Source organism: Cebus imitator, unplaced genomic scaffold (assembly GCF_001604975.1).
Source record: "Cebus imitator isolate Cc_AM_T3 unplaced genomic scaffold, Cebus_imitator-1.0 Scaffold53, whole genome shotgun sequence".
In the NCBI taxonomy this organism is placed as follows: domain Eukaryota; kingdom Metazoa; phylum Chordata; class Mammalia; order Primates; family Cebidae; genus Cebus; species Cebus imitator.
In genome coordinates this window covers 5,091,112-5,102,551 of record NW_016107368.1, presented here as the reverse complement: position 1 = coordinate 5,102,551, position 11,440 = coordinate 5,091,112, and the positions used below count along the sequence as shown (strand labels likewise).

Below are 11,440 nucleotides of genomic sequence, written 5' to 3'. Positions count from 1 at the left end.
GCTGGGTGCTCCTCCACTCCGTGGGGCTGCTCCTCTGCTGGGTGCTCTTCTGCTGGCTCCAGGAACCCCACGATCCACTTGGGACCTGAGAAGCCACTGCCAGGCACAGCCTGGACACTGGGTCCTCCCCCTGCCTCCCGCCATCCTGCCCCAGCACCCCCCAGCAGTGTGGAGGGTGGCAGGAAGTGTTGAACTGTGTCTGCTAGTGGGATGGGTTAAGGGTCTGGGCAGTGCCCTCTTCCCACCGCTCCAATGCTTTCTCCCTGACTGCCGTAGGCCAAGAAATCAGCCAAGAAGCTGCAGTCCCCAAGCACAGAGTCCGCCAGGAAACCTGGCCAGAAGGAGAAGAGAGTGCGGCCTGAGGAGAAGCCTCGAGCCAAGTGAGTCCTGCCCCGCCGCCTCCACACCCCGCGGGCCCTGCACCGTGCAGCCCTTTCCACTCACAGGGGCAGCTCCACCTCCCAGCTCAGCCTTGAAGTGGGATCTTGTTGAAGTTCCTGGTTCTCGGGTTGTGTGGGTTCTGCAGGAACCACTGCTGTGGGACTGGTGCCTTTCCCTACCCCAGGGGTCTCACCGAGTGATTCTGCCCCCAGGGACACTGGGCCCCATCTGGGGACATCTGTGGTTATCATGATTGGGGGTGCTCCTGGCATGGGGTGAGTGGAGGCCAGGGACGCTGCTCAGTGCCCTGCAGTGCCCAGGGTGGCCCCACCCCAGTCCAGCCCCAGTGTCCACAGAGCGGAGGAGGAGGGAGGAACCGCCCTCGGGCCTAGGGGCTTACGTCTTGCTCCCCATGTGGTGGGGAGACAGAGCCCATCTCCCTGCTCACTTTCTAAATGGCATCTGGCCTCGGGGGACAAACCTGCTCGAGAGAACATGGCAGGCGGGTACAGTGGTGGCAGGGTGCAGGGCAGTGCGTGGCACTGAGCCTCAGTGATGGTTCCCCGCCCCCCGCATGCGTGTCATCCTTGAGGGCTTTTTCCTAGCTCGCTGACTCGGGTGGATGTAGCAGCCCTTGGCCACATGAATGAGGGAAAGAATCCTGGGATTTCATAAGAACCAGGGGAAAGGCTTGGCGTGTGGTCAGCTCGAGGCCTGTGGCTGCCCTGGTCTGCCCTAGGCCTAGTTTGTAGTGGGGCCTCCACCCTCCCACTTCCTGGGTTAGCTCCCAGGGCCTCCCAGAGGTTTCCTTCCGCAGTGGGTTTGGGTCTCCCTTCGAGTGCCAGCCCCTTGGTGGTAGAACAGCAGTGGCTGGGCCTGAATGAGGGGCATTGCCTCTCCACAGGCCCGTGAAGGTGGAGCGGACCCGGAAGCGGTCCGAGGGCTTCTCGCTGGACAGGAAGGTGGAGAAGAAGAAAGGTGAGGCCCGCTGCCCACCTTTTGGGGCAGGGTGGGGTTGGCCTGTCCTGCCCGTCCCTAGAGAGGGTGCACAGCACTTCCTCGGCCGGCGTGGGCGGGGGTCCCTGCAGGGGTGGGGGTGGAGCATGCAGACCTGGGGCCCCCACGACAGCTCCTCCAGTGGCTCTCCCCTGCCTGGGCCCACGTGGTGCTCTCTCTCCTGGCCCAGAGCCCTCTGTGGAGGAGAAGCTACAGAAGCTGCACAGTGAGATCAAGTTCGCCCTGAAGGTCGACAGCCCGGTAAGACCCTCAGAGCCCTGGTCACAGAGCAGCCTTGGCTCTTAAGCCAATAAGTCCTCGCTGCCACCTCCTGGCGGGGCTTCCTTAGAAGTTTTGGGAAACTGAGGCAAAGCAGGTGGGTGGGCCTGGGGTCCGTGTTCCCATTGCTAGTGAGCACGAGGGATCTCCTGGCCAAGAGCCCTGGGGGAGCTGGTCCTGACATGCAGCACCTGGCTTACTCAGCAGGTGGCGCCGTGGAGGCCCCCAGTGCGAAACCCCACATTCCCAAGTATCTGTCTGTACCTGGAGGTCCCTGTCAACTGGGCATGGGTGGGGGACTGCTCTGCAGATTCAGCTTCCCTCAGGGAGAGCCCAGGATGTCCTCCTCTGCCTGCTGGGACCCCTGGGGACCCCTTGGCATCCCTTGGCCAGGCTATCCCCCTTACTCTCGTCCCACCCTGCAGGACGTGAAGAGGTGCCTGAATGCCCTGGAGGAGCTAGGGACCCTGCAGGTGACCTCGCAGATCCTCCAGAAGAACACAGATGTGGTAGCCACCTTGAAGAAGGTATGGCGGGAACCAGAGGCACAGGGTGCAGGCTGGGGAGCTGGGAGCAGGTGTCTGCCCTGGAGCGCAGGCCCCCAGGGGATTCCTGTTGGGGCAGCCAGAAGACCAAGGGCTGTTGGGTAGAAATGCCTGGTGCTGGCCTGGCATGGTGACTCATGCCTATAATCCCAGCATTTTGGGAGGCTGAGGCAGGCGCACGATGAGGTCAGGAGTTCGAGACTAGCCTGACCAACATGGTGAAACACTGTCTGTACTAAAAGTAAAAATTACCCGGGTATGGTGGCGGGCGCTCGTAGTCCCAGCTATTCAAGAGGCTGAGGCAAGAGAATCGCTTAAACCTAGGAGGTGGAGGTTGCTGTGAGCCCAGATCGTGCCACTGTACTCCAGCCTGGTGACAGAGCAAGACTCCATCTCAAAAAAAATAAAGCTCAGAGCTGTGCTCCCGGGAGGTGCCTCCGGAGGGTGGCATTGCCGGGGGTGGGGCTCAGGCCAGGGCTAGGGCCGGCCGCACTTGGGTGAGCCAGACCTCTTCTCCTGGTGGCCAGATTCGCCGTTACAAAGCAAACAAGGATGTGATGGAGAAGGCGGCAGAAGTCTACACCCGGCTCAAGTCGAGGGTCCTGGGCCCAAAGATCGAGGCGGTGCAGAAAGCGAACAAGGCTGGGACAGAGAAGGAGAAAGCCGAGGAGAAGCTGCCCGGGGAGGAGCTAGCTGGGGAGGAGGCCCCCCAGGAGAAGGCGGAGGACAAGCCCAGCACTGGTAAGGGGCAGGTGGGGCAGGCAGGGCGGGCCCTGAACCTCGGTCTTCTCCGCTGAAGAAACAGGTGCTTTGCAGAACATTCTAGAAGGGGAGGACAGCTCTGCTCTCTGCCCTGAACCCGCCAGTGTTGTGTCCCTTTAGGGGTCTCCGTGCAGACCCAGCTTTCATCCTTGGGGCAGCTAATGAGGGGTGTTCAGGCCCCACTGTGTGCTGGGCAGCTACGGTGCCGGCCACCTGGGGCTCATGCCGGAAGGGTGACAGGGACAGTGCATCACACACGCCTCCACTGCTTCCAGGCTCAGGACGCCTGTAGATGGGGGGGGCGCTCCGTGCAGCAGGGGCAGAGTCAGGGATTCTTCAGAGAGGCAGTCAGCGGAGGTTTGCGGGTGAGAACCTTAGGGTGGGTGCCTTTGCTTGCCTGGTGGGCTGACAGGAGATGGGGCATGTCCCTCAGGGCTGCTGGGCTGGCATGGCTCCATTATGGGTGCTCAGAGCAGCCCTTTGGAGGTGAGATGGGGGTGCCTGGGATGGGGCTTCATGGCCCAGGGGCAGCCAAAGGCTGGTTTTTTTTTCCCCCCATGTTGGAGTCTCACTCACTCCCCCAGGCTGGAGTGCAGTGGTACGATCACAGCTCTCTGCAGCCTTGCCGGCCTGGGCTCAAGCCATCCTCCCACCTCAGCCTCCTGAGGAGCTGGGATTATAGGCCCACATCACTATGCCCTGCTGATTTTTATAATTTTTGAGGAGACAGGGTTTTTGCCATGTTGCTCAGGCTGGTCTTGAATTCCTGGGCTCAAGCCATCCTTGAGTCTTGGCTTCCCACGTGCTGGGATTGTGAGCCCCCGTGCCTGGCCTCATCTTGCTTTGACTCTTCCAGGCTGCTGTGGATTTCTCCCAGAGCTGTCTGCATTCCATCATTTCTTGGGCCCCCAGTTGTCCAGGCCATTGTGGCTGGGGCTGGGGCTGGGGCGGGCTACAGGATGGGACCATGAAGAGCCCGGCCCTCCTTGCGGGAGCTTGCAGACCAGATGGAGAGCCGAGCTCACTGCACTTGGGGGCAGGTGCTGTGGTTCAGGTGGATGGGGACGCATAGGTCCACGGCCCCCAGCTTGGCCACTGGTCCAGTACTTGAGGAGGGAGGGTTCTGGGGTTCCCAGGCAGAGCCCAGCAGTGCCCTGTGACACCTCTGTCTGACCCAGATCTCTCTGCCCCGGTGAACGGCGAAGCCTCATCGCAGAAGGGGGAGAGCGTGGAGGACAAGGAGCATGAGGAGGGTCAGGACTCGGAGGAGGGGCCGAGATGTGGCTCCTCTGAAGACCTGCACGAGTGAGTGTCCCGGGGGTGGGGTGCAGCCTCCTGAGAGGCTGCGGCATGACATGCACCCTGTGTCCCAGCCGCTGCTCCTGGCCAGTCCCTCTGGGAAGGGTTCCAGGCATATCACCCCGACTCAGGGACCTCCCACCGAGGCAGCTCCAGGGCTGTGGGTTGCCTGCACCCAGCCTCCTGGGAAGGTAGCTTCTGGCTGAGCCTGGAGGGTAGCCCAGGTGGGCGTTCAGCACAGACACCCGGCCACCTGACAGTGCCAGTGCCCATCACTGTGGCCTGCTGTCTGGCACAAGGCGTGGAGTTCCTCGCTTACCCAGCAGCTGCCTTGTGCTGGGCCTGGATGGTCCAGCCTGTGGACCCCGGAGATGTTTGTGGTCTCTAGTGCCAGAAGACAGGCAGATAGGCTGGTACTCGAGCCTCAGGTGCCACAAATGGGGCACACTCCTCCGGACCTGTCCCCACCCGACCGCCCCACAGGCGGGGCAGGGCAGGGCAGGGCAGGGCGTTCTCACACTGCCTTTGCTGTTCCCACCAGCAGCCTGCGGGAGGGCCCTGACCTGGACAGGCCTGGGAGCGACCGGCCGGAGCACGAGAGGGCGCGGGGGGACTCGGAGGCCCTGGACGAGGAGAGCTGAGCCAAGGGCCCCAGGGCCCAGCCCCTGCCCCAGCTCAGCCCGCCGCAGGTTGCCCGTCTCCTTCCCTGGCTGGCGGGAGAGCAGAGCGAGAACTGTGGGGAAGCGCCGTGCTGTTTGTATTTGGTCCCTTGGGTTTTTTTTCTGCCTAATTTCTGTGATTTCCAAGCACCATGAAATGATGATAAAGGGTTTTTTAATGAAACAGAAATCACTTTTATTGGCTTTGGTTTTCTAGCAGTGCTGGTGCAGCGGGGGCCCGAGTGTGGGAGCAGTTGGCAACATCACTGCGCCCGTTTGGGGACTGGGTTAAGCCATCAAGGCCACCGTGTGAAGCAACTGAAAGGTGCTCCGGGCCCAGCCCAATCCCGAAAGGCCGGTGGCGGGAGAGTGGGGCAGGAGCAAGCCCTTCCCAGCAGCCAAGAGGGAGAAACCAGGGCCTCTCAGCCTTGCGCCACCCCCACCCCACTGTGAGTAGGGCAGAGGTGGGGAAGGCAGAAACCATGCCTTCCTTAAGAACCACACCATGCCTTCCTTAAGAACCACTGCTAGGGGTCCGTGGTCTCCAGTGTTCAGGGGGTGTGGGCCTTGGGGGCCAGCTTCGACTCACCACAGCTGTGTCACTCAGGCTCTGAGACTTTGGGCAACTCTTCCTCCTCTGCATAAGGGGCCTGTCACATGGGCACGGCCCTTAGAGAGTCACACTGTGCACCGAAGTTTCTCAGTCCACAGTGGCTTCTCGTGTTGGTGCTTCTGTTCTCCATGGCCGAGTCACCTCCGTCCCAGCAAGAATCAGGCTGTGGTGTGGCGGAAAGGGACTGCCCTGCCCTGGCTGCAGGCTTGGTGGGCCGGACGTTAGCTCCAGTCAGTCACTGCACGATGGCTGCAAGTGGCTGTGCCTGGCATCCTAGCCTCCCATGGCTGTGGGCATCAGAGGCTGAGGAGGGAAGGCTCAGGAAGGCTCCTGATCCTCCCCTCTCATGGCCCCGTCACTTGGGGCTGTTCCTGCCGTGCCAGCTTCCCCGGTTCAGAGCTGAGCCGAATGCCATGGCCTCTGGTGCACACAGTGACCCCTGGGGGCCAGCAGCCCCTCCACCCTGCCTCCCCCCAGGTCTGGGGTTCCTGGACTCGGATCCTAGCAGAGGACAGAAGGGAGAGTTCTCTTACAGAGTTGGTGAGAGGGGCTGCGGCTTCCTGGGGAGGCGGGGCTAAATGGCTTCTCCCCACTGGGCTGAGCTCAGGGCGCTTCTCACACCCGACCCGAGCCTGCCAGCCTCCATGGCCTGAGCCAGCCGGCGAGCATGGGGTCGGGCAGCCTTGCCAGGCAGGTGGGTCTACCGCTGCCAGTGTCTCTGATACCCTCAGCTTCCCTGGCCCCGCTTCCTCTGCAGCCCAGTGCTTACACTGCCCTGAGGCCCTGGGGGGAGCGTGCAGGGGAGAAGGGGCTGCGTCACCAGCACACGACCTCCACAGCTGCTCCCAGCCCCTTCCGCTCCTTCCATGGGGTGCACTTCCCGGCTGGGAAATGCTGTGTTCTCCAGTGGCAGCTGCTGGGCCCAGCCTTCCCGGAGCCTCAGAACCATAGGGGCACGGGCAGAAGCAGCCCGTTTGCTGGTTTTTGCAGCCCCCGCCCCGCCCTGCAAATCACGCAGTCCCAAGTCAGGCCACTGCAGAGCCCCCATTCTGGCTGCCGTGGTTCCTGGCAGCTTTGTCCCTGTCATGAGGCCACACCAGGGTCAACAGAGACAGTAGTAGCCTGCCTTGGGATGACGGTGGCATTTTGGCATTTTCTGGTTATCTTCTAGTACCACAATGTGGTTTTTTTTTTTTTTTTTTTTTTTTGAGACGGAGTTTCGCTCTTGTTACCCAGGCTGGAGTGCAATGGCGCGATCTCGGCTCACCGCAACCTCCGCCTCCTGGGTTCAGGCAATTCTCCTGCCTCAGCCTCCTGAGTAGCTGGGATTACAGGCACGCGCCACCATGCCCAGCTAATTTTTTGTATTTTTTTTTAGTAGAGACGGGGTTTCTCGATCTCTTGACCTCATGATCCACCCGCCTCGGCCTCCCAAAGTGCTGGGATTACAGGCTTGAGCCACCGCGCCCGGCCCACAATGTGGTTCTTAAGACACTCAAGGTGTGCTAAGGCCTGAGGACCCGCTCTGAGCGCAGGGACAGAGTGCGGCCACAGGAGTGCATGCGCTGCTGGGAGCTGGGGAGGGGGCGTGCTGCAGGGCTGCAAGAGCCCCCCTAGGTATAAAAGGATTGCTAGAGTGCAAAGGGTCGCCGTCCTAGGCGTGCTTTTCTAATTGCCGTACTCCCTACGGGCCTTCGAGGGAAGGCTTTTGCCTGGAGCTGTGAGTGACACTGGGCTACTAGGCTGGGAAAGGGGCTGGCATCGCTGGAGAGGAGGTGGAAGGTGTGGGCAGCCTGGAGCAGGGCGTGGGTGGCTCAGCTCAGGTCACCGCCTCCGCAGCCCTTCAGTGCCCAGCCAGCTGCAGCCCCGAGGGTCTAGGGCTTTAGGGAACCGATCAGGGTTTGGGGCTGGGGAGAAGGTTCTGAGGCAGCTCCTCCCTAGGCAGAGCCGGGTGGTCTGAGCTGGGGCCTGCAGGTTCGTACAACTGCTGCCCTCCTGGGGGCAAGGCGAAGGGCCCCACCAGCCAGCTGAGCGTGGGGTTGTGCTGCACGCTCTCCAGTAGCTGCTCCAGCCCCTGCCACGCCTTCTGCACGTCCTCAAGGCTCTGTCCCAGGCGCTCTGCGTGCACCTCCTTTAGAGAGCCCGCCGAGGCCACCACACTGTAGAGCTCGCAGAGGCTGTGCCGTGCCCGCCCCACTGGCTGCTGGAGCTCGGCGGGCAGGCCCTGGAGGCTGGAGGCCAGGCCGCTGTAAGCCCGGTGCAGCTGCCGGAGGAGGCCACAGACCCTGGACAGAGCCTCAGGATCCCGCTCCTGTGGGAGGACGGCGCGAGGTGAGTGGAGACCCACGGGCAGGGTGGGGGGACCCCAGCCCTGTGCCAGACCCACCTCTTGGACAGCAGCATCCTCCACGCTGGTACCGGAGCCCTGGTCCAGACACGGCTGCCCTTCCGGAGGCGGCTGGGCCTTTTGAATCTGGAGAGAGAGAGAGAGAGAGTCCAGTGGGGAGATGATGCCTTCTTAGCAGTGACCTTTCACAACATACCCTCACCCCTCAGGGACTTAGGCGCATACAGTCCTGGCTTGGCCGTGTCCTGTGTCCTGTGGCCTGGGGGCGAGGCCACGAGTTCCAAGTCAGTTGTACCACGGTGGGCGTGCTGTCTCAGGAGGAGGCAGCAGTTCAAACTTCCCCACGAGGTTACGAGGGAGCACACGTAGCACGCCATCCGTGGGTCCTGTCACCCCTCCGTCCTGAACCCTCCTGTGACTCCCCAGTGCCGTTAAGATAACACCCAGCTCCTCACCATGGCCTTGCTGGGGTGGCCCCTGGGACGTCTCTGTCGTCATCTCCCACCTGCACCCCAATGCTGTCTCCACTGCCCTCTGACCACTCCGCCAGGCTCCTGCCCCAGGGCCTCTGCCCGCTCAGCCCAGAACCTTGCACAAGGCCTGCGTTCCACCTCAGCTTCCGGGGACCCTTGGTGAAGCCTCCCCTGCCCACTCACCCCCAGTCACTTCCCGTCACAGCAGTTCCTGTCCTCACGGGCACAGCACCGTCTGAAGGTGCAGTGGGTGTTCATTTACTTCCTGTTTATCTGCCCCTGGGGCGGGAACTCTCAGGACTGTGTCCTTGTTGTGTGTGGTGTCCCCAGCACACGGCATCCGCCACCACCCTGTCCACAGGGCCCAGTTGTCCTTGTCACCACGACAGCTGGTGGGCGTGCTGCACACAGCCAAAATGTCCACTCCAGACTGCCGTCGCGCTCCCAGCCCTCGCCCCGCCGTCGCTGGAGACCTGAAGCCAGCCACGTATTTGGATGCGTGCCCTGGGTGACCACCGGGCATCTCTCCCTTTGCCCTGTCCAAGCCCAGGCTCCTAATGTCCACTCTGCAGCCCGTCTGGCATCCCCTAAGCACCCCCGCTTTCCTTGTCTGCTCAGGTTACAAACCTAACGAGTCTCTTGGGGTTCTCTCTCTCTCACCTCCTACATCAGACTCGGGCAGCCCTGACTTGGAAACACCCCGAGCCCAGCTACTGCTCACCACCACAGCATGACTCCTCAGGCCCAGCAGCACTTACCTGGCTTCTGGCCCTTGCCCCCGCCCGGTGGCCTGACATCCCCATCAGAGCGATCCTCTTAAACGAAACCCACCCTGGATCAGGCCACTCCTCTGCCCAGAGCACTCCAGGGCTCCCACCTCCATCCTGGTCGAAGCCAGGTCCAGCCCAACCGGGCCCGTCCCCTCCTCACTCTGCTCCAGCCACCCAGGCCTCCTGCCTGTTCCTCTAACACGCTGGGCACAGTCCTGCCGCCCCAGGGCCTTTGCACGGACCGTGCCCTCTGCTCAGATAACACTCTGCCCATTCTGACGCGCGCTCGCTGTCATCTAGACCTGACCTCGAGTGTCCTCTCTTCCGGGTGATCAGCCCTAGCACTGCCACTTCCTTATCCTGACACATTTTCCACGTTTCCAAGTATTGTCCAACGCCCCATACCTGCATTCACGAATTGTCTGCCCCAACTACATCGTCCCCCCTTGAGGGCAGGACTGGGTTCTTGGGATCTCCACGGTCTTCACTAGCACTTAGGGGAATAAGTGGGAAGTCATCGCACATCCCTTTTCCCAGCCCAGCATCCTTCGCATGTGGCCCTGAGCAAAGCTCTTCTCTTCCTGGTGGTCTCTATCTCCCCTTCTAAAAAGCCCCCGGGCTGAGTTCTGGCCCAGCCTACTTTGCTGTGTGGATTGAAAGGTGGAAAAATGGGCCGGGGGCAGGGGGCTCACGCCTGTTGCCCCAGCACTATGGGAGGCCGAGGTGGGTGGGTTACCTGAGGTCAGGAGTTCATGACCAGCCTGACCAACATGGTAAAACCCCGTCTCTATTAAAAATATAAAAATCAGCTAGGCATGGTGGCGCACACCTGTAATCCCAGCTAATTGGGAGGCTGAGGCAGGATAATCGCTTGAACCCGGGAGGTGGAGGTTGCACAGAGCCGAGATCGTGCCACTGCACTCCAGCATGGTGGACAGGGAGACTATTCCAAAAACCTAACAAGAAAGGTGGAAAAAGCTTTGTGATGAGCTGCTCGTGGTGTGCCACGAGGGTGTGCCCTTCCCTTGTTCCCCCACAGCGTTTGGGAAACGCCTTCGAAGTACGCCATTGTCCCACGTGCTGGAGACGCAGCAGCTACTGTACATCTAGGGGTGGCCACAGTGACGTGGAGTGTCTGGAGGGTCCCCAGGACAAGCTTGCCCTGAGCACTGTGGACACTGGGGCCACACTGATCTCTGGTCTGGGGCCGCTCTGGACACTGCAGGGCACTGAGCAGCATCCCTGGCCTCCACCCCCTCTCCACCAGGGGCTTCCCCCAGTTGTGACAACCACAGATGTCCCCAGATATGGACTAATGTCCCCTGGGGGCAGGTCATCCTCACTGAGAACCCTGGGTTAGACCCTCAAACTGCGGTTTGTCACAGCCCCCATGGACGACTGAAAACACCTCGGCCTGGGCTACACCCAGGAATCCTGCCTCAGGGCAGCATCTCGAGGTTTCTCACAGCCGATGGGATGTGACTGCCATCCACCAACATGCAAAACCTGTGGCTGCGGGACGCGGTGGCTCACGCCAGTCATCCCAGCATTTTGGGAGGCCAGGATGGGCGGATTGCCTGAGGTCAGGAGTTCTAGACCAGCCTGGGTAACATGATGAAACCCCATCTCTACTAAATTACAGACAAAAAAATCAGCTGGCGTGGTGGCGCACACCTGTAATCTCAGCTACATGGGAGGCTGAGGCATGAGAATTGCTTGAACCCAGGAGGCGGAGGTTGCAGTGAGCTGAGACTATATGCCACTGCACTCCAGCCTAGGCAACAAACTGAAACTCTGTCTCAAAAAAAAAAAAAAACACCTGACTGCTGGGCATGGTGGCTCATGGTGTCATCCCAGGACTTTGGGAGGCCAAGACAAGAGGATTGCTGGAGCCCTGGAGCTGAAGACCACCCTGGGCCATATAGGGAGACCCAATCTCTACAAAAAATTAAAATTAACCGGGTTTGGTAGTGCCTACCTTTGGTCCCAGCTACTGGGGCGGCTGAGGCAGGAGGATCACTTGAGCCCAGGAGTTTAAGACCAGCCTGGGCAACACAGCAAAATCTAACATCTAGTAAAAAATAAAACAGGTGGGGCACGGTGGCCCAATGTGTGTAGTCCCAGCACTTTGGGATCACAGGGTCAGGAATTCAAGACCATCCTGGCCAAGATGGTGAAACCCCGTCTGCTAAAAATACAAAAATTAGGGCCGGGCGCGGTGGCTCACGCCTGTAATCCCAGCACTTTGGGAGGCCGAGGCGGGTGGATCACGAGGTCAAGAGATCGAGACCATCCTGGTCAACATGGTGAAACCCC

The 11,440-nt window shown here is 61.0% G+C and overlaps 2 protein-coding genes across 4 annotated transcripts in view; one reads left to right on the top strand and one right to left on the bottom strand.

The window, feature by feature from the left end:
* The window catches only part of HDGFL2 (HDGF like 2), a 34,287-nt gene extending 29,169 nt beyond the window's left edge, over positions 1-5,118 (top strand). For 2 of the 3 annotated variants that reach the window (XM_037738431.1, XM_017528412.2), the window contains exons 10-16: positions 277-380; positions 1,286-1,359; positions 1,568-1,638; positions 2,082-2,183; positions 2,729-2,942; positions 4,142-4,268; positions 4,804-5,111. In XM_037738431.1, the coding sequence (XP_037594359.1) occupies positions 277-380; positions 1,286-1,359; positions 1,568-1,638; positions 2,082-2,183; positions 2,729-2,942; positions 4,142-4,268; positions 4,804-4,903 (792 nt within the window). In that variant the 3' untranslated portion in view covers positions 4,904-5,111. Of the gene's footprint in view, positions 1-276; positions 381-1,285; positions 1,360-1,567; positions 1,639-2,081; positions 2,184-2,728; positions 2,943-4,141; positions 4,269-4,803 lie in introns of all 3 variants that reach the window. The other variant, XM_017528413.2, reaches the window with a different exon arrangement.
* A 2,310-nt stretch (positions 5,119-7,428) lies between these two features.
* PLIN4 (perilipin 4) overlaps positions 7,429-11,440 on the bottom strand; it is a 16,934-nt gene continuing 12,922 nt past the window's right edge. Inside the window, exons 11-12 of the mRNA XM_037738468.1 lie at positions 7,921-8,007; positions 7,429-7,845 (exon numbers count right to left, since the gene is read on the bottom strand). Coding sequence (XP_037594396.1) covers positions 7,429-7,845; positions 7,921-8,007 — 504 coding nt within the window. The remainder of the gene's footprint in view (positions 7,846-7,920; positions 8,008-11,440) is intronic.